Source organism: Papaver somniferum, unplaced genomic scaffold (assembly GCF_003573695.1).
Source record: "Papaver somniferum cultivar HN1 unplaced genomic scaffold, ASM357369v1 unplaced-scaffold_24, whole genome shotgun sequence".
Classification (NCBI taxonomy): domain Eukaryota; kingdom Viridiplantae; phylum Streptophyta; class Magnoliopsida; order Ranunculales; family Papaveraceae; genus Papaver; species Papaver somniferum.
Window position 1 is genome coordinate 4399628 of NW_020634374.1, and position 22680 is coordinate 4422307.

The 22680-nt window shown below is 36.3% G+C and overlaps 2 protein-coding genes and 1 long non-coding RNA gene across 12 annotated transcripts; 1 reads left to right on the forward strand and 2 right to left on the reverse strand.

Annotated features, from left to right (window-relative positions):
- Positions 1-1291: 1291 nt before the first annotated feature.
- On the reverse strand, positions 1292-8847 carry LOC113340889. Of its 9 annotated transcripts, none has more exons than XR_003355672.1 (14): positions 8567-8847; positions 6780-6897; positions 6303-6342; positions 6188-6227; positions 5852-6096; positions 5605-5732; positions 5274-5313; positions 3986-4509; positions 3813-3881; positions 3654-3731; positions 3490-3577; positions 3307-3416; positions 2880-3086; positions 1292-1752 (listed from the first exon to the last, which is right to left on the reverse strand). XR_003355672.1 is itself a non-coding variant. In XM_026585942.1 (6 exons), exons 2-6 carry the CDS (start codon positions 6381-6383, stop codon positions 5298-5300), a joined length of 522 nt encoding a protein of 173 aa, XP_026441727.1. In that variant the 5' UTR covers positions 6384-6897; positions 8567-8842; the 3' UTR covers positions 4912-5297. The 9 variants fall into 9 exon arrangements, 1 of the variants encoding a protein (XP_026441727.1); XR_003355670.1 differs by having other exon boundaries at positions 5852-6108; XR_003355666.1 differs by having other exon boundaries at positions 5852-6108; positions 6303-6444.
- Positions 8848-10786: 1939 nt separating this feature from the next.
- LOC113341072 lies at positions 10787-14749 on the reverse strand. Of its 2 annotated transcripts, XR_003355763.1 has the most exons (4): positions 14558-14749; positions 12771-12888; positions 12115-12245; positions 10787-11992 (listed from the first exon to the last, which is right to left on the reverse strand). It is a non-coding gene; the product is annotated as an uncharacterized LOC113341072 (long non-coding RNA). The 2 variants fall into 2 exon arrangements; XR_003355762.1 differs by having other exon boundaries at positions 12115-12888.
- Positions 14750-19693: 4944 nt separating this feature from the next.
- On the forward strand, positions 19694-22058 carry LOC113340944. The gene is made up of 4 exons (XM_026585993.1): positions 19694-19889; positions 20032-20616; positions 20812-20939; positions 21327-22058. The coding sequence occupies exons 1-4, from the start codon at positions 19694-19696 to the stop codon at positions 22056-22058; spliced, it is 1641 nt and encodes a 546-aa protein (XP_026441778.1).
- Positions 22059-22680: the final 622 nt, after the last annotated feature.

Genomic DNA, 22680 nt, shown 5'->3' on the forward strand with positions numbered 1-22680 from the left:
AACTATGGATAATTATGGTGTCAAAATTTATATCTTAAACATATTGTCGAATTATATTTGATTTTATTCCTAGTTTATGAATGATTGAATCTAGTTTATTTTGAAAATTGTTTGTGTTTGTCCAAGACACGACAAAAGTACCAACTACAATGTTTGTGTTCCAAAACTGCATGATTCTGTAAGTTTTTTGTGCCACAATTGGTTTATAAGTACCTATATAAAATCCGATTTTGACAATTCTCAAGGGGGGGGGGGGGGGGGGCAATTTCAGAATCGGGTTTTGCGGTTCCACTACATAGACCGATTCTGAATATTTTGTTCACCTGGTTTTTTAGTTTTCAGAATCGGTTTATAAGGATACTTTTAAAGTCCGATTCTGACTAAACAAAAAAATCCCGATTTCTACGATCGGTTTATCTTGGCATCCCATGTAGTCCGATTCCTGTGAGGAAAAGTGACAACGTTTCTGTATCTTTTTTTGCCAAGAATCGGAGTACAAGTTACACATTAAAATCCGATTGTTGAGAGGCATAATTTTGACAACTTTTATAATATGTCTATGTGGGTATCACTTGTAATCTGATTCTTGCAAGGAAAAGTTACCATGTTTCTGTAGCTTTTTCGCCAAAAATCGGATTACATGTGCAATATCAAAATCCGATTATCCGGAGGCACAATTTTAATGATTTTGCAAGGACACGATCGGATTATATGGACATACCTAAACTTATATTCTGAAGGTACATTCAAACATCTCTTCAGGCTTTATCTTTTCTAGTTGGTTTTCTTATGTATTTTTTGGCTAAATATCTGATTTTCAAACAGACAAATGGGGAGAAATCAAATGCTTCTACACTGGCAGGAGAGGACGTAGGATCTGGTCGACAAAGAGAGTATAGGCCAACTGAGACTGTCATGCTGCCACCATCGACGAAATTTGAGCGCAGCAGAGTGAAGGAGAGATCCAGTCTGAGGAGGAGGAGGGCAAAGAACTCCGACTAAGAGGCGTTTATTTTTCTTGTTCTTGTTTGTCTGTTTGCTTTTGTAAGTTTAGATATTTGTATCGCTTAGGCGCTCCTACTCTTGTTTCTCTTTTTTATTTTCCTGTCAATGCAAATTTCAGCCTTTCTCCTCAAAAAAATGAACTAGTGTATTTCTGAAATGTTTGCTGCTACCCTCAACTATTTGGAAGAATTGAGTGTGCAGAATATACAGATATTGAGCAAGAAAGATCATTTCATCAAACACCCATTTATTCAAGCAACGGAATATAAGCAGTAAGATAATAAAATCTGCAACAACTTGTGTACCACATTTTTCAAAATTTAGTACTCGGTGAATGTCATGAACCCATATATATATCCAAATTTGAATAACAGATAATAGACTGTCTACCACTTCTTACTGCTTACCAGAAAATATCATGACATGGCATGTTCTACAGGAAATAACTCTATCCTTCTTCCAGTTCAATCTTAGATTTGTATCTAAACTCTAATATCTACTGAACTTAAAAAACAAATGAACTTGCAACGAGTTTTCTTGAAGTCGCTTTGTAAGATGTGGGATCAATTTCTGGGATATCTTGGTATTTATGCATCACCAATTACACTTCAACCCTTCTCATTGTACCAGTAGGACTCTTGAATTGCATCTCGTACATATGCCTAGCAATACCACCGAGTTATGTCTACCAGTCAAGGGAGACCAATTCAAGGTCGAACGAGATATGCTAGTACTTCCTCATGTCATCTAAAACATTAACAACACTACTAAAATCAAATATCTGACAGAGCAGGTAGTAAAAATGAATGTGTATCAAAGAGATACATAGAGTGCACGAATCACTAATTACCGTGTCTACTCAAAACAAGTTGGTGATAGACAAGTAATATCCTAAACAAGTTGGTCATACCCTTCCACATACAAAAATTGTTATACCTTCATCAGTGGCAGTGTTATTGGCTTGGTTTTGAAAGGTTTCAATGACTTTGGTTTGTTCAAGGTAATTTAGAAATGTGAGAAATGGTCCAGCAATAGTGAGTAAATCAGTCAAGTTTACATAGTCTGGAGCTGGTGTTGGTGCAAATGGAGGTGCTGCTGGAGAGTAAGGATGCGAGCCTTGTATACTGGTGGCACAAACCTCAGCAATTAAGGATTTGCATTGGATGAGTTCCATCCAGTGGCCGGAATATTTAAGGGCAAATCTCCTATGAGACAAGTAAAAGGATAACCCAAAAAGCCTAAGTCAAATAAACACATCTGCCTCAACAGAATTAAAAGGGTGTTGGTTCTGTTTTTCTTCTTCAAAAAGCACGACATTAAAATAACCTACATACAATTAACCAAGTTTTGATTATTAAACTGGCCATTTGTTTAATCAATATCTATACGGGCTACCATAAAAACATGTTAATATTCCAGAAATCACTATTCTGATTATTTCTAACTTGAGCATTTATGTGGTAATGAACATTCTCAATTATGTTAAGTTGGATGTTGTTTTTCCAAGCAAGACGGAGACCACCAGCACTCCCGCTAAGGAGAAACAAGCCCGTAATTTAAATTATTAATTATACTCATGATATCATGCTTTTCTGATGATTTTTGTTTGATTTCTGATAGAAATATATGAAGTGCACAACAAACATACAGATTCTCACACCAACAACAATTACTAATCAATCGTACACCACTAAATATGAATTGCATACCAATCAAAACTTGAATTGCACATCAACAGATAAACATGTATGATTTGCAGCCTAACAGTTATGAGGGACACATCAAACAATCATGAGTTGGACATCAACAATGAGTTAACATTGTAATTGCATTTGATGGAAATGTGAACAGTATTGAGATTTAGGGTTACTAACCTCATTGGAGTCAGAAAAGCATCCTTCTTGTTGTTAAGCAAGAACACCAGCAGAAGATGCTACTGTATTGCAAGTTTTTATTTCCTGCAGATTTCATTGAAATGGTAAAAAGGATCGCGGGTATTCTTTCACCGCGTGTCAATATGGGATGTTGGAGAGAACTATACGAGGAGGCATTGGCGAAGATAAGGGTTACACACCTGCACGCTAGTAAAGTAAAATTGATGTTAGATTTATGGGGCGGAGAAATTCAGAGAAAAATCTATAGAAGATGATGGAAGAAAGCAGAGTAACATCAACTGCGAATTCAACTTCTACGCCGAGAAGATTTTTGTAGTTTACACCTTAGAAAATCGGCCAAACTATAAAATCAATAAATTAATCCAAGATGAAAACTGATATCGCCAAGTTTTAACTAGTAAAAAACCTTCTTCTTTGGAATTTTGCATACACGGTCACTCAATTTCAGAGGCCGGTGATCATAGAGCTTTGGCATCACATATTCCTTAAATCGGGTGTTAGCTGATGCCATCAACTCTGAAAGAAAAGACAATATTTAATACTCTTGAGACTAATTTAAACTAGAAAAGACTAATAGGGAAACACTTACCGTGCTTTGGCAAGCGTATGTTTCTCTGGAAATCTGTCCTAGGATCATCCCCATTGTCCCTCTCGTCTTCTTTGTTGTCGGTTGTTATCTACAAGCAAGAAGAAAAATTGTAAATATACCACTGTCAATGTTAATATAGGCGGAGATCGAACTTGCTTACTTACCGAAGGCAAATCTCTAATAGCATCTTCAAGGAGTAATTCCTTCAGCTTATATATTTCATCCCCTTTGACAAGATTTTTCTACACAAACCGAGCACAAACAAATTTTTTGATTAATATAAATATATTTAACAATTCTAAGCTGGAAAATCACATAAATACCTCGAATGCCTTGGGGGAACGCCCGCGTTCAATAACCTTGTGCTTAGGTACAGGAAATTGAAGTAGTTTCTACAATAAGATAAAGTTAAATATAAAATTCTGATATCCAGTAAAACAAAATTAAACAGTCTCAATTATACTTGATAACACTAAATTTTTCAAATCAATTTTACCTCTGTAGTTTTGGCCCCCGGAGAAATGCTCCTCCCATGTGGTACTGGGGAAGCCCAAAATTACCAGATGCTAAATAGACTAGAATGAAACGCTTCTTCGCATTATACTCACTATAATAAGAGTACAGTCATAAAAGCTAAATTTGTCCAGCAATTAAGATACTCTGAGATAAAATTGGTCCTTAACTTCTTTTTCATAGGTTTAAGAATCAAAGAAGCGTCTGCACTGACTTCACAGTTCACATTACTCGAACAACATCATAATACACAAAAATATCCCCTAAAACTATTCTTGTTCTATTAATAAACATTCACCAAAAAAACATTTGAGTCTTGACTATACTAAAAAGTAAAAGAAATTGAGAACTGGTGAACTGCTAAATTATTTATGATATATGACATACCAATACCATCAGTCATCTTGGCCTCGAGGATGGAAACATCTTTATCATCATTCACACGATCATAGCCATAGCGAAGCTTCCATGGATGAGTCTGCTCAAGCGTAGAAAGTTCACCATCCACTGAAAGAAGCAAAGTAATTTGCTATCAAAATAATTCACAATATTGGGCAAAAAGTTAGAATGTAACACAGATGTCGATATATATTCAGAACCCACATAATAAATTCAACTTGCGATAGATAGTGACCATTAAATCCAAACATATTCAGAACCCACATAATAAATTCAACTTGCGATAGACAGTGACCATTAAATCCAAACACAGTGTAGACCTAGATTCTAGTAGTAGTCCTGGATATAAAAATGAAACCTTCATACCCAGAAACTACCAAAATCAAGAGAAAAAGGTGATCAAATCAGTAGGTTCCTCTGCAATTCAATGTTAATGGAACGAAATAAGGAAACTCAAACCAAAATCTAGAGAAAATGAGACAAAATTAGTGTGTGATTTATAAGGCCTAGTAAATACAAATACAGTATAGAAGATTCAAAAAAGGTTATGATTTTATTGATCAAGGAAACAAAAAATAAAAAATACAGGAAGGGGGCACCAAACAAGTGCACCGAAAGAGAAAAAAACAAGGCACAAAACAGGGAAAACTTGGCTAAACCAAGCCTGACAGAAGAGAGTAAGCAAAAATTAATGCTAAGACGAATAAGGAAAAAAGGCCGAGCAGAAAAAACATTAAGGCAGAATGTTTGCTTCTTCCAATGTCTTTCAGTGTATACTTCGTTCATATCCGGATCAAGATATGCTTGTTAATTTCCATATAAACTTCAAGCTGAAAATTCTTGATGTCCTTCAGAGGCTCATCCAGAGATACCTTGGCAGGGAGGGCCACCACATATCACATCGACAGTTCCCTATAAGAAAAACAGAACATAAATTTGTTTCAAAGGAAACATGATAAATGACGACGCCAAGTAAACTAGTATCAAAAAAGTAGACTTCACAAAAAGTTTCAGAAGACTGCACCTGCAACAATTTTAGAAAAGAAATTCAACTAGTAATTCTAAAAACAATTTATTGGTAATTCTACAAGATGTTATAAATCCGATAAAAGTAACAATTGATAATTGTACCAAAAACAATAACATGAACTTAAAAATTTGGTTAAACAGTCAATAAAATAGTAGAATCGGATAGACACTTACAGGTAGCGGCAGTATATGCGGCAGTTTTTTCTGCCCATCAATACTGAACTCGGGTTTACTTTGTAACTTCTTTTTATCAGTTCTAGTATGAGGAAACAGGAAGATGTCGCAGCATCTCCTATGCGTGTCTAGCAAAGAGAAAAGAAAAAATTCCATTGAACTAGTTAGCCAGGAAGCACAAGAATTTCCTTCCAAGTAAAGAGAGACTAAAAAAATAACTGAAACAGTAAAAGGATATATATTATACCTGTCTTCCGTCAAGACCATGCATGGTCTGGAAGGTATCAATTTCGAACATGTAATCAGCAAAGGTAAGATCGACATCCGATGCAGCTGCACCCATGCAAAGTCCTGTAGACATCCCGGCATACATGTCGAGTAGTGTCATAACTGAATCACATGCTAAGGAAGACTTCTTGGGATTAGCAGTAGCTTCCTGAACCCCTTTGGAACAACTTTCACTAGAAATTGTAGGTGATGATGAGGCAGCACCTTGTTCAATTTCTACAAAAGATATTAGTACCTGCAAGTATTGAAGGTACGTGCTACATTCTATAAGAAAAAAGAGTTTTGAGTTTATTACCAATGGGTAGGTTCTCAAAAGCGCAAACTTCCTTAGACACCTGAAAGCAAATCAACATAAGAAAAATTAGTTTTTGGTAAACTAAACCGCAATGCATTCTGATAAATATACTCACACTGATGTGAGAGGCAAATATCATCACGCTAAACATTGAACTGATTGTTCCTCCTCCGGGTTCCCACCAAAATGATAACATTATTATTAGAAGAAGAATTGGACGGTGATTTTAGAGAAGGTGAAGATTATTATTTATAAGTCTGTCATACCAAAAATTAAGCCAAACTATTAGGAAGGAATATCCAAACTTTTATTATAAAATATCTTCAACATAATATAATATCTCTTAGATTTTAACTGAATTAATCTTGGCCTTTGGATCTTAGATTCAAGATAAATTAGTAATACCAGAAATGATTAAAACGTGGTAAAAAGAGAAAATGACTTATTCACCGCCCTACTAAAGGTGTGTAGAATAGAAAAATATCCGGAATTCGGTGATTTTTTCTTCTTCTTTTTTTCATAGATATGGAATATGCCAATGTGGCATCCAAGTTAATGTTTTTAAGATAAACTCATGTTGACTATGTCATACCTTTGCAGAGCACGAACCTTAGCAGCTTGTTTCAGATTCCATAACTGGTTCTTTTCATTCTTTTCAACACGCTGCTTCTTTTCTATCTGGCTCTTGGCAGAAGGATCCTCTCCTGGCTCTGCAAAAAGACCAAGACATAAAACACCATTAGCCGAACGTTTAATATATAGTCTTTGACTACTTTTTTGAATGGTTTGCAAAAACCAATTACCATAAATAGACTAGAATGAAACGGTTCTTTGCTTAATTCATATCATTACTCACTACATAGTAGTGTCATAAAAGCTAAACTAAGATGCTCGGAGATAAAATTAGTACTTAACCTGTTTTTCATTGTTTTAGGCTAATTTTATTCAATTATGGTTTAAGAATCAAAGAAACACCTGCACTGACTTCATACTACTCCAACCACATCTTGCTAGAAAAATACACAAGAGGATGTACAGCAACCAATGACTTGAAACTAACGGATGGAATGGTCGTGCTAATAATATTGCAGTAGCTGCAAGACAGCCACCGTGGAATTGCAGGATAAAAACAATATCGGGAAGACCACAGCACCTCTCGACTATGTTTATATGTTACTATGCAGGGCAAGTTTCTTATATATAAGTAACCATACTTGTAACACCAAGGAGATAACTCTAGACTAGTAGGAGTTATAAGTACATGTAATGTTATGGATCAATATTTTAGTTAGCATGAATGAAATCAAGAATATGCAGTACTGAATTAAGGTAGCATGGAGTGTTAACAGGTGGGGAAAGGAAAAATCAAGAGCACCAGAGGAAAATCTACATGAAGAGCAAAGTCACAACACTAATCAAGCATATCCCAGCTACAGAAAATCAATTACGAGATAGGGTCAACAGAGTGGTGTACCAGCATTTATAACAATGATGACACAAACATGGAGTGTTAATCTGTTATAGGTATGAGTCATTCTGAACTGTAAGTCTCCAACTATCTAACATATATCCTTTGTTAGAAAAAAAAAATGAATTAAGCAAAAATCCCCAATCAAAATATCAACTAACAAAGAAAATAAGACGTAAATCAAACAACAAGTATAAGCTGTCAACCCTCGATGTTCATCTCCGCAAGAAGCAAGTTCAACCAGTAATCCAGTACAAAACCTAGTGACCACATGAATAAAACCCCAACCATTCCGAAAACAATCACACCTCCTTGTGGTAAAATTAAAAACAAGGCAACAAAGATCCAAATTCCCATTCTTACCAGCCAACATATTCAACACAGCATACAAGAAAAGAGATAAATACCTAAAAAGAAAGACTCAAGTGTTTCAGTGAATAAGTTGATATGGTCCGCTAACTGTTTGCTTTGCTCTTTTCCTTACAAACCATTTCAAGATTAGAAGGGTTACATATGACAAGCATAAGACTTGGATCAAAATCCACATTTTGTTGTGTCACTAATTTAGACTTCACAAGTTATTTTTCCATTGTGAAGCTCTGATAAAGTGAGGTAAACAGAATGCAAACATGAACAGAATTTGGTGTTAAGAAGGGTATCACCCACAAGAAATCCATGACATGCATAACAACCAAACATAAATGATAAATCCGTCATTGCAGGTTCCAGAATTTAATTCATGTAAAGGGCTTACAGGATAAATGAATAGTTCTGAATAGGATACAACAAATCATTAACAAAAATCACTGAATTTCATCAAAACCAAACAATAATTTCAAAAGTTAAAATGTCCAATTTTAACAAAAGTCAAAAATGTCAATCCACAAATAAGAGATTTGAAACCAGATTACCTCTTGATTACCCCATTTGAAATCATTTGATTGTTAGTTTAACGATCATCACCAGACAAGCAATTTCGTGAGCATCGCTCGTATCCATTTTCTTGTGTCACTCTCTTTGCTGCTCCTGTAGTAAGAAGAACTTTGAGAAATTAGGGTTGATGGATTTCATTTGTATGAACGAGGGAGGGACTGTTACTTAAATGGTGTATTTATTTTTCTTAAATTGTCCTTGGGCTATATCAGTTTGGTCGTTTATATTGTTTTTTTTGTCCCACAAGTGATATCCCAGAGATGTGAAGATTTTCTTTCGTTTATAAAGAGCGACAGTGTATTCATGATCATATCCTTTATTTGATTAAAGTTATTACAGTTATCCTTAATGGCAGGGTTTGGGAAATCAGAGAGACATTTAGAGGCGAAAAGTCATGCGATAAGTCAGGCGGAGCTGACTTAATCAAAATAAAAAAAAATCTTCAATCTTGCTATTGAATCTGATTCTAGTCTAAACTCTTTGATACAAATCCATGTTCTCCTTGTGATTCTGTTCAATATCATATGTTTAATTTACTATATAGTTAATGTTTTTTAGAAATTTGGTTTTGTTTTTCTGACCTAAATTTTTAGGTTTTCGATTGTTCTTCGTCTTCTAGTAGTTTCATACTTTCAATCATGATTTTTGAAATTTTGTTTTGATTGTCATCTCTCTTAGCTATTTGATAATGCTTCTCCTCTGGGTTTTCTTTAATTTCTTCTTTTCTCGTGTTTTTATGCTAGGTCATGAGCTGATGGAGGTGCGGCCTTAGAGTCATCGATTCATCATCATGAGTTATATAATCAACAGTGATTTTTGTTTGTCAGACTTGGCTGTTGTGATTGGATTTGGCTCAAGGATTCGGGTTCTCTCTCAATCTCTCTGGTTATGATATATGAATACTTGAGTCTGTTTATTTTAAGATTCTTGATAAGATGATTCTGATGAAGATGATTCTGATATTTTATGAGATCCTACTAAATGTAGGGATTAGATGTTATTATTGTAAAGGAAATAATCTGGAAGTGTTCCTTCTGAGGGTCTGGTGATTGATTCTCCATTCGGGGTTATGCTTTGTGCCTCGTATAAGTAGCTCCGTAACAAGATTAGTGTAAGGGTGATAAGTTTTTCTACCCAGAAGCTGTTTTCAATACATTAAAAGCTGTGTTTTGTTATTTAATGGTTATTTTATTTATCATTAGTGGGAATCTTAATTTTAATTCTGGAAGCAAGGGATTTATTTATTCTTAGGAACTTGTTCTCTAGGGTGGCTTACACAGAAGCTTTGTTATACTTGGCAAATCATTTCTCTTAAATATGAGTCATTTGATCTTCTGTGCTTGAGGATAAAGAATATTGCTCAGTTACTATCCTGTCATTTATTGTTAGTCTCTTAAAAATTGTGTTGTCAACCATTACTGCAGACATGCTATCCAATTTCTCTCAGTTCTCAATTGTTTGTCAGGGAGATGTGATTGATTTCTTGAGTTTTCTCATTCTCTCTCCCTTAATTGTCTTGTACGAGGATTTATTGCAATGTTGCATGCTCAAACTACCTTACTTAGGCTTTATTTTGCAGTTCTGTATCTATTTATACCACTTCATATTTCCCTTTCACTTTACTGCAATTGTATTCAGCATTCCTGCAAGTTTTAGTGTAGCTAAGTGTTACTTTCTAGTCAGTGTTTCATTAATGGATTTTCCAGCTGATCAAGTGAGAGTTATTGAGTGTGATGAGGATATAGAAGAATTCCCTTTTAGATTTGCTGCTTTTCTGTGTGATGATACCCGTAGTTATCTCAAAAATTCTGTCAAACATCATCCAAATAGGGCTTGGCCAATTGAGTCAAATGATTTTCAACTGGCCAAAGCTTATGTTCAGGGTATGGAAATGCAAAATCTGTTTGTGGTGATGTTCAGAAAGAGTCAGGATAGAGACATTGCCTTCAATGCTAGGCCAACCTTGGTGTTTGGCCAGTTTTTCGCTGTTCAACCTTTAGGGGATTTGGATTCGATTTTCGATCTTGTTTGGGAAGTCACTCTTATGCCTGTGCAGATTCCTATTCACTCTGATCTTGTCAATGCTGGTAAGGTTCGTGAGGTTTTTGATCATCTTGGAAAATTCGTGGCAGCAGTCTCCCCAGCTGGTAACTGGTTTGAAGCCAAGATGATGGTCCCATTGAGAACACTGCTTACTAGGAAAGTGGTCTTTAATACTAAAAAGAGACCCTACTATATGACAGCCTTTTACCCTAAGTTGCCGTTTAGAGCCTGTAAAAAATGCTTTGTATTGTATCATAATGAGGAAAGATGCAGGGAATCTCAGTCAAGGATCTTTGTTAGAGCTTTGCCTTCGCCTTCTCGTCGTGCTTCGCTGTCACCAAAGTGATGTCTCATACTGAGACTGGTGAAGGCTCCAAGTCTGGTGGTTCGTCATTTGGCTCGGCTTTCATGGACCACTCGAAGCCTTTTGTATTCTTGGTTTGTCTTCAGCCATCTGGGAGTATTGGTAACAAAGCTTCACTTTTCTCCCCTCTTGCTCTCTCTAATGCATTGCCTGCTGTATCTGCTTTGACTATTAGAGAGTCGTCGAACTCTCAGCCTCTTCATGTGACCCGTTTGGCTTCTTCGACTCCTTTTGTGTCTGCTAAGACTACTTCAGCTTTTGCGTCCCATTTTGATAACTTTTCCATTGGCAGCAATGAGGATGTTCATGACAGGAAGGGGAAAAGACCTAAGACTGTTTTTGAATCAGTATACCTAGAGGCTAGTAATCACTCTCCTCCTTCAGATGAAATGCAGTCACCTTTCTGTCCCTCGTTCTCTTCAGCTCCTCCATTCTCGCCACATGCTTCTGCTGCTTTCAACTTAGGGAGTGTTGGTTTATCTGCTAGCCTAAGTTCCTCTGTGAGCAATATTTTCTGGGCCACGTCTTCCTCATCAATCTCGCATTCTGTGGTGACGACTTCTAGCTTCTCCTGTAGCACTGTTGCTGAAGTGAACTTCACCGCTGGTGTATCTCTGCCTCATCCCTTTGAGCAAGAACTGAGTGCTCCTCCTCGTTTTGATGAAACCAAGGACTGCATTATTTTGGAACCATATCCTCTTTCCACTCTGCCACCGGAACCAGTAATAACTGATAAAGAGTTCGAAAACGAAGTTGACCTCATGATGATGGATGATGATTCTTTGGCCGATGATACCTCCTTAGCTCATGACCTTGTAAGTCACTCTTGCTTTTCTTTAACTTTCTCCTCTTTTTAAGTTGTCTGTTATTTTCCTATACTGCTTGTTCTCCGTCTTTCTAGCTGCTGTTGCTTGCTTCTTTTTAATCTTGCTTCGATCTTGTTTAAGTTATTGTTGTGATCAAAGATGAAGTTTTTATGTTGGAATATGAATGGTTGCTGCTCTGACAAAAAATGGAGACACTTATTTAGTTTAGTTAGAAAGTATAAACTAGATGTTGTTTGCCTGCTTGAAACTATGGTTGATACAAACACTGTTAAAAAATACACTCATCACCTACCGTTTGATGCTTGGTCTTTCCTTCAGTCGGTTGGTAAATCGGGGGTCTTGCTTTAGGTTACTTTGTTAAGTCGAATATAGAAGTTCTAGGTTCCTCCCTTAGTATGATTCATATTCTGTGTGACATCACTCCTGCAATCAAAACTTGTGTTGTTTCCTTTATTTACGGGTCCTTATCAGTGTGTGGTAAAAGGAATCAGTGGAAATTTTTAAATTACATGCTAGCAAATAACAATAACCCCTGGTTGCTAGTTGGCGACTTTAATTTCATATTGCATAGTTCTGGAAAACAAGGTGGTAATGTTGATGCTTCATTTCCTCCGAATTTTGTTAGAGAAAGTTTACTTAAGATGAATATGAATGAAGTTTTTTCATATGGCAACCCGTTTACTTGGTGCAATAGAAGATATAAGAACCCAGCAGAATTAATTTTTGAAAAGTTGGATCGTAGTTTTATGAATGATAAATGGCTTTCGGTTCTTCCTCAAACTAGAATGAGAAAATGACTTATTCACCGCCCTACTAAAGGTGTGTAGAATAGAAAAATATCCGGAATTCGGTGATTTTTTCTTCTTCTTTTTTTCATAGATATGGAATATGCCAATGTGGCATCCAAGTTAATGTTTTTAAGATAAACTCATGTTGACTATGTCATACCTTTGCAGAGCACGAACCTTAGCAGCTTGTTTCAGATTCCATAACTGGTTCTTTTCATTCTTTTCAACACGCTGCTTCTTTTCTATCTGGCTCTTGGCAGAAGGATCCTCTCCTGGCTCTGCAAAAAGACCAAGACATAAAACACCATTAGCCGAACGTTTAATATATAGTCTTTGACTACTTTTTTGAATGGTTTGCAAAAACCAATTACCATAAATAGACTAGAATGAAACGGTTCTTTGCTTAATTCATATCATTACTCACTACATAGTAGTGTCATAAAAGCTAAACTAAGATGCTCGGAGATAAAATTAGTACTTAACCTGTTTTTCATTGTTTTAGGCTAATTTTATTCAATTATGGTTTAAGAATCAAAGAAACACCTGCACTGACTTCATACTACTCCAACCACATCTTGCTAGAAAAATACACAAGAGGATGTACAGCAACCAATGACTTGAAACTAACGGATGGAATGGTCGTGCTAATAATATTGCAGTAGCTGCAAGACAGCCACCGTGGAATTGCAGGATAAAAACAATATCGGGAAGACCACAGCACCTCTCGACTATGTTTATATGTTACTATGCAGGGCAAGTTTCTTATATATAAGTAACCATACTTGTAACACCAAGGAGATAACTCTAGACTAGTAGGAGTTATAAGTACATGTAATGTTATGGATCAATATTTTAGTTAGCATGAATGAAATCAAGAATATGCAGTACTGAATTAAGGTAGCATGGAGTGTTAACAGGTGGGGAAAGGAAAAATCAAGAGCACCAGAGGAAAATCTACATGAAGAGCAAAGTCACAACACTAATCAAGCATATCCCAGCTACAGAAAATCAATTACGAGATAGGGTCAACAGAGTGGTGTACCAGCATTTATAACAATGATGACACAAACATGGAGTGTTAATCTGTTATAGGTATGAGTCATTCTGAACTGTAAGTCTCCAACTATCTAACATATATCCTTTGTTAGAAAAAAAAAATGAATTAAGCAAAAATCCCCAATCAAAATATCAACTAACAAAGAAAATAAGACGTAAATCAAACAACAAGTATAAGCTGTCAACCCTCGATGTTCATCTCCGCAAGAAGCAAGTTCAACCAGTAATCCAGTACAAAACCTAGTGACCACATGAATAAAACCCCAACCATTCCGAAAACAATCACACCTCCTTGTGGTAAAATTAAAAACAAGGCAACAAAGATCCAAATTCCCATTCTTACCAGCCAACATATTCAACACAGCATACAAGAAAAGAGATAAATACCTAAAAAGAAAGACTCAAGTGTTTCAGTGAATAAGTTGATATGGTCCGCTAACTGTTTGCTTTGCTCTTTTCCTTACAAACCATTTCAAGATTAGAAGGGTTACATATGACAAGCATAAGACTTGGATCAAAATCCACATTTTGTTGTGTCACTAATTTAGACTTCACAAGTTATTTTTCCATTGTGAAGCTCTGATAAAGTGAGGTAAACAGAATGCAAACATGAACAGAATTTGGTGTTAAGAAGGGTATCACCCACAAGAAATCCATGACATGCATAACAACCAAACATAAATGATAAATCCGTCATTGCAGGTTCCAGAATTTAATTCATGTAAAGGGCTTACAGGATAAATGAATAGTTCTGAATAGGATACAACAAATCATTAACAAAAATCACTGAATTTCATCAAAACCAAACAATAATTTCAAAAGTTAAAATGTCCAATTTTAACAAAAGTCAAAAATGTCAATCCACAAATAAGAGATTTGAAACCAGATTACCTCTTGATTACCCCATTTGAAATCATTTGATTGTTAGTTTAACGATCATCACCAGACAAGCAATTTCGTGAGCATCGCTCGTATCCATTTTCTTGTGTCACTCTCTTTGCTGCTCCTGTAGTAAGAAGAACTTTGAGAAATTAGGGTTGATGGATTTCATTTGTATGAACGAGGGAGGGACTGTTACTTAAATGGTGTATTTTTTTTCTTAAATTGTCCTTGGGCTATATCAGTTTGGTCGTTTATATTGTTTTTTTTGTCCCACAAGTGATATCCCAGAGATGTGAAGATTTTCTTTCGTTTATAAAGAGCGACAGTGTATTCATGATCATATCCTTTATTTGATTAAAGTTATTACAGTTATCCTTAATGGCAGGGTTTGGGAAATCAGAGAGACATTTAGAGGCGAAAAGTCATGCGATAAGTCAGGCGGAGCTGACTTAATCAAAATAAAAAAAAATCTTCAATCTTGCTATTGAATCTGATTCTAGTCTAAACTCTTTGATACAAATCCATGTTCTCCTTGTGATTCTGTTCAATATCATATGTTTAATTTACTATATAGTTAATGTTTTTTAGAAATTTGGTTTTGTTTTTCTGACCTAAATTTTTAGGTTTTCGATTGTTCTTCGTCTTCTAGTAGTTTCATACTTTCAATCATGATTTTTGAAATTTTGTTTTGATTGTCATCTCTCTTAGCTATTTGATAATGCTTCTCCTCTGGGTTTTCTTTAATTTCTTCTTTTCTCGTGTTTTTATGCTAGGTCATGAGCTGATGGAGGTGCGGCCTTAGAGTCATCGATTCATCATCATGAGTTATATAATCAACAGTGATTTTTGTTTGTCAGACTTGGCTGTTGTGATTGGATTTGGCTCAAGGATTCGGGTTCTCTCTCAATCTCTCTGGTTATGATATATGAATACTTGAGTCTGTTTATTTTAAGATTCTTGATAAGATGATTCTGATGAAGATGATTCTGATATTTTATGAGATCCTACTAAATGTAGGGATTAGATGTTATTATTGTAAAGGAAATAATCTGGAAGTGTTCCTTCTGAGGGTCTGGTGATTGATTCTCCATTCGGGGTTATGCTTTGTGCCTCGTATAAGTAGCTCCGTAACAAGATTAGTGTAAGGGTGATAAGTTTTTCTACCCAGAAGCTGTTTTCAATACATTAAAAGCTGTGTTTTGTTATTTAATGGTTATTTTATTTATCATTAGTGGGAATCTTAATTTTAATTCTGGAAGCAAGGGATTTATTTATTCTTAGGAACTTGTTCTCTAGGGTGGCTTACACAGAAGCTTTGTTATACTTGGCAAATCATTTCTCTTAAATATGAGTCATTTGATCTTCTGTGCTTGAGGATAAAGAATATTGCTCAGTTACTATCCTGTCATTTATTGTTAGTCTCTTAAAAATTGTGTTGTCAACCATTACTGCAGACATGCTATCCAATTTCTCTCAGTTCTCAATTGTTTGTCAGGGAGATGTGATTGATTTCTTGAGTTTTCTCATTCTCTCTCCCTTAATTGTCTTGTACGAGGATTTATTGCAATGTTGCATGCTCAAACTACCTTACTTAGGCTTTATTTTGCAGTTCTGTATCTATTTATACCACTTCATATTTCCCTTTCACTTTACTGCAATTGTATTCAGCATTCCTGCAAGTTTTAGTGTAGCTAAGTGTTACTTTCTAGTCAGTGTTTCATTAATGGATTTTCCAGCTGATCAAGTGAGAGTTATTGAGTGTGATGAGGATATAGAAGAATTCCCTTTTAGATTTGCTGCTTTTCTGTGTGATGATACCCGTAGTTATCTCAAAAATTCTGTCAAACATCATCCAAATAGGGCTTGGCCAATTGAGTCAAATGATTTTCAACTGGCCAAAGCTTATGTTCAGGGTATGGAAATGCAAAATCTGTTTGTGGTGATGTTCAGAAAGAGTCAGGATAGAGACATTGCCTTCAATGCTAGGCCAACCTTGGTGTTTGGCCAGTTTTTCGCTGTTCAACCTTTAGGGGATTTGGATTCGATTTTCGATCTTGTTTGGGAAGTCACTCTTATGCCTGTGCAGATTCCTATTCACTCTGATCTTGTCAATGCTGGTAAGGTTCGTGAGGTTTTTGATCATCTTGGAAAATTCGTGGCAGCAGTCTCCCCAGCTGGTAACTGGTTTGAAGCCAAGATGATGGTCCCATTGAGAACACTGCTTACTAGGAAAGTGGTCTTTAATACTAAAAAGAGACCCTACTATATGACAGCCTTTTACCCTAAGTTGCCGTTTAGAGCCTGTAAAAAATGCTTTGTATTGTATCATAATGAGGAAAGATGCAGGGAATCTCAGTCAAGGATCTTTGTTAGAGCTTTGCCTTCGCCTTCTCGTCGTGCTTCGCTGTCACCAAAGTGATGTCTCATACTGAGACTGGTGAAGGCTCCAAGTCTGGTGGTTCGTCATTTGGCTCGGCTTTCATGGACCACTCGAAGCCTTTTGTATTCTTGGTTTGTCTTCAGCCATCTGGGAGTATTGGTAACAAAGCTTCACTTTTCTCCCCTCTTGCTCTCTCTAATGCATTGCCTGCTGTATCTGCTTTGACTATTAGAGAGTCGTCGAACTCTCAGCCTCTTCATGTGACCCGTTTGGCTTCTTCGACTCCTTTTGTGTCTTCTAAGACTACTTCAGCTTTTGCGTCCCATTTTGATAACTTTTCCATTGGCAGCAATGAGGATGTTCATGACAGGAAGGGGAAAAGACCTAAGACTGTTTTTGAATCAGTATACCTAGAGGCTAGTAATCACTCTCCTCCTTCAGATGAAATGCAGTCACCTTTCTGTCCCTCGTTCTCTTCAGCTCCTCCATTCTCGCCACATGCTTCTGCTGCTTTCAACTTAGGGAGTGTTGGTTTATCTGCTAGCCTAAGTTCCTCTGTGAGCAATATTTTCTGGGCCACGTCTTCCTCATCAATCTCGCATTCTGTGGTGACGACTTCTAGCTTCTCCTGTAGCACTGTTGCTGAAGTGAACTTCACCGCTGGTGTATCTCTGCCTCATCCCTTTGAGCAAGAACTGAGTGCTCCTCCTCGTTTTGATGAAACCAAGGACTGCATTATTTTGGAACCATATCCTCTTTCCACTCTGCCACCGGAACCAGTAATAACTGATAAAGAGTTCGAAAACGAAGTTGACCTCATGATGATGGATGATGATTCTTTGGCCGATGATACCTCCTTAGCTCATGACCTTGTAAGTCACTCTTGCTTTTCTTTAACTTTCTCCTCTTTTTAAGTTGTCTGTTATTTTCCTATACTGCTTGTTCTCCGTCTTTCTAGCTGCTGTTGCTTGCTTCTTTTTAATCTTGCTTCGATCTTGTTTAAGTTATTGTTGTGATCAAAGATGAAGTTTTTATGTTGGAATATGAATGGTTGCTGCTCTGACAAAAAATGGAGACACTTATTTAGTTTAGTTAGAAAGTATAAACTAGATGTTGTTTGCCTGCTTGAAACTATGGTTGATACAAACACTGTTAAAAAATACACTCATCACCTACCGTTTGATGCTTGGTCTTTCCTTCAGTCGGTTGGTAAATCGGGGGTCTTGCTTTAGGTTACTTTGTTAAGTCGAATATAGAAGTTCTAGGTTCCTCCCTTAGTATGATTCATATTCTGTGTGACATCACTCCTGCAATCAAAACTTGTGTTGTTTCCTTTATTTACGGGTCCTTATCAGTGTGTGGTAAAAGGAATCAGTGGAAATTTTTAAATTACATGCTAGCAAATAACAATAACCCCTGGTTGCTAGTTGGCGACTTTAATTTCATATTGCATAGTTCTGGAAAACAAGGTGGTAATGTTGATGCTTCATTTCCTCCGAATTTTGTTAGAGAAAGTTTACTTAAGATGAATATGAATGAAGTTTTTTCATATGGCAACCCGTTTACTTGGTGCAATAGAAGATATAAGAACCCAGCAGAATTAATTTTTGAAAAGTTGGATCGTAGTTTTATGAATGATAAATGGCTTTCGGTTCTTCCTCAAACTAGAGTCACAAATCTAGGTAGGATTTATTCTGATCACAACCCCTTATTGGTGAAATGCTTCCACTATGAGAGGAATGTTAATATCCGATACAATTTTTTTAAATGTTGGCAACTTAACCCTGATTTCAAAGAAGTTCTGGTTGATTCTTGGTCTCATGGTGTCAATGGCTCCCCTTCCTTTGTTGTTGCAAATAAGCTTAGTCATGTGAAAAATATTTTAATCAAATGGAATGTTAACTCCTTTAGTCACATCAAAACTACAATAGGAAAGTTAAATGCTGAAATAGAAAAATTGCAAGCTTTGCCATATTCTCCTCAGATTGGTGGTTATATCTTGAACTATTCAAATCAGCTTGATTACTGGTATGAAATTGAACATTGCTTTTATAAACAAAAGTCTAGAATTAATTACTTCATGCATTATGATAAGAATACTAGCTTCTTTCATAACATTTTTAGACTGAGGAACATGTACAATACCATTCATACAATTAGAGATGATCAAGGGAACTGGATTGACAATAAAGACCAGGTAGCGGACTTGCTTTCTAGACATTTTAAGAAGATTTTTACTTCTTCCAACCCTAGTGTCCAGGACACTCATGATTCCTTAAGGTTTGTCACTCCTTTGATTAATGAGGATATGAATGAAACTTTGACTGTTACTCCTTCAGTTCAAGAAATTTGGGACACTGTTAACATGATGGCTCCTTGGAGTTTTCTGGGACCGGATGGTTTTCCTCCTGGGTTCTTCAAGGATAATTAGGATACGGTTAAAGAGGATGTTGTCTCTCATGTGCAGAGTTTTTTTAGGAACAAATTCCTTCTTAAACAACTGAATTTTTCCTACATTACTTTGATCCCCAAGATAAAAAACCCTGCCTCTCCTCATGATTTTAGACCGATTAGTCTAGCAAATTGTGTGTATAAGATTATATCTAAGATTTTGACTAATAGGTTGAAACCTCTTCTAGATTCTCTGATCTCTCCCTTCCAATCTGCATTTGTTGCTAATAGGAAGATCCATGACAATATTGTAATCACTCATGAAATTCTGCATTCTTTTAAATCAAAAAAATAAGAAATCGAAGAATAATTATATGGCTATCAAGCTTGATCTCTCTAAAGCCTTTGATAGGCTTGAGTGGTCTTTTATCATTGTTGTTTTTAAAAAGTTGGGTTTCTCTGATGATTGGTGCCAGTTAGTCTTTCAGTGTATCGGCACCGTATCTTATTCTGTTTTGGTCAATGGTTCACCAAGTGAGTCTTTTTTGCCTTCTCGGGGAATTCGGCAAGGTGACTGTCTTTCTCCGTATATTTTCATTCTTTGTATGCATGTTTTATCTCAACTTATCTCTAAAGCTGAGGATGAAAATCTGATTCAGGGTTTTAGATTTAGGCAAAATAGTCCCTCTATTTCTCACCTTTTTTTTTGCAGACGATTGCATGTTGTTTTGTAAAGCTTCTGTCACTTATGCGAAGAATATCATAAAGGTTATTAATGTGTTTGCAAAGGCGTCGGGTCAGGAAATTAACTTTAATAAATCTGGGTTTATTACTAGTGGGAATATGCATCATAGACACGTCAAGATTTTATCTAAGGCCCTTAACATGAAGTTTCTCAGTAGTTCTGAAAAATACTTAGGCACACCTTTATTTATTGGTAAGGATAAAACTAAGTCTTTTAGTTTTATCATTGATAATTTCTATGCCAGATTAAATTCTTTGAAAAAATCCAATTTGAACATAGCTGGTAGAACTGTGGTTACAAAGCATGTACTTTCTAGTTTGTCTGTTTATCATATGACATGTTTTCCTCTTCCTAAAACAGTTACTAGTAAAATTGATTCGATTCAACACACTTTTTGGTGGGATAAAAAGAATCCTAAGCATGCTGCATACTTTCGCTCTTGGGGTGATATAGGGAAATCTAAACTTAATGGAGGTCTGGGTCTTAGGAATTACTTTGCTACTAATAGGGTTTTCATTTGCAAACTGGGATGGAGAATTTTGAAGAATCAGGGTAGTTTACTTACTAGATTTCTCAAGGATAAATACTTCCCTAACTAGAATCTTCTAAAGAGTGATAAGGCTGTTGATTCCGCTCCGTGGATGTGGAAAGGCATTATTAAGGGGTTGAGCTTTATAAAGGCTAACTCAGTGGTTAAAATAAATAATGAGATGATTAATCCCATTTGGAATGCTTCATGGATTCCAGGGATTTCTCTTCCTCCCTCTCCCATGAATACTGCTTGTAATGAATTTGTTTATGTGTCTGAGCTTATTGACTATAATCATAACTGTTGGAATGTACCTCTTCTGAACCTCTTATTCTCCCCAGATGAGGTTATTAGAATTAAGTCTATTAGATTGAATTTGTCGCAGTCGGACTCGCTTATGTGGGCTCATACTAGGAATGGTAAGTTCACCATCAAATCTGCTTATAAAATTTATATGAATGATATTCCTTCTTCTGAAGACTCCACTTTCTGGAGGAAAGTCTGGGATATTGAGTGTCTGCCGAAACTTAAGTTTTTTATGTGGAAAATGTTTGCTCATATGCTCCCAGTTAATTCCATTATGTAGCTTTACAATCCTCATATGAATGTTCTATGCTCTTTCTGTAATGTTCATGATGAAACTGTGATGCATCTTTTTGTTAACTTCCCTGTAGTGTTGCGTATTTGGTTCATTATTTCCCTTCAGCATTTGATATCTACTGATTTGGATTAGGTTGATGATATTTTCTTATATTGGCATGAATCAAGCCTGGGTGCTTCTCCTTTTAAAGTTGGTTGTCCTAGTATAGGTGTTATTGTTATGTGGTCTATATGGAAGTTGCGGTGTGATGTAGTTTTCAAGAGTGCTTCTCTGGATATGAACATGATCATTGTTGATATCAAGAGAATGTTAAATTCTTACATTGATCCAAGGATTACTGTTATGAATCTTGTACACAATGTCAAAATTCCTCAGTATGAAGCGGAAAAGTTTATGTTTGTAGATGGCTCTTTCAAGGATTTTAATTTTGGAATTGGTGTTATTTGGTGTGATGCTGCGGGGAATGTAAGAAAGGTGCGCTCGGACTTTGGGTTGATTCAAGATGCAGTGGGAGCTGAAGCTGCTACACTTAGTTTTGCCATCTCTTGGGCAGAAGAGATGAATCTTCCCAACGTGGTGTATGTTAGTGATTGTCTCCAACTGGTGCATTTTGTGAATGGCTGCAACATCTCAGTGGGCTTGAGAAGCCAAGACCTCTTGGAGCAATGTTGGAGTTCTATTTCTAATTTTGTTTCCTTTAATGTTATGTATATAAAGCGGTTGAATAACCCCTTAGCGGATCGTCTTGCGCGACGGGCTAGGAAAAACAATCTTAAGGGTTTATGGTTTTCTCTTCCAAATATTCTTGATGGTGTGTTCAGGAAGATAAATCTTAGTGTAATTTGTAACTCTCTTGTTTCTTAATGAATGGTGGTGTTTCTTAGCAAAAAAAAAGGGTTTGGGAAAGACTGTAATGTTGTCAAAAGTAAGTTAAGATTTGGACCTCTCCAGTTAAAGGAGAATGACTAAATATCGTAGCTAAGTTGGCAGCACTGGTGTTTTGTTGTGGAGGTAGCTTGATAATTCTGCCTAAAACAAAGTCAATTGCTTCAAAATTCCTGTCATAACTTTGAGTATAACCTCCTTGAAATCTTTCCTGAACTTTTAGTTGGTATCCTGTCTGAATGGCTTGTAATATTTCTTCTTCCTCTGCTGCAAAATCAATATTGGTCTTGTGCATTTCCTTGCCCCAGGTCAGTGCTAATTGAGTTCCTCTGCTTGCTCTGTCTTCTCTGCTGAGACCAATTGTAGAGTCTTTGATGTTCCTTACTCCCGCACATTGACCTGAGAAAGAAAGTGCCACAAAAGCAAAGTTAGTATAAGATGGTAAATCACTATTAGCCATGATATTGTTTACTTCCAAGATGTTTATGCTGATTCCAAATTTTTCTTTCTTGGTTCTGACCAGACTACTAAGTCTTAGATTCGGATCATTGGCATTCTCCTGGTAGTAGAGATTATTAATAATATGCCCTGGGTTATGATT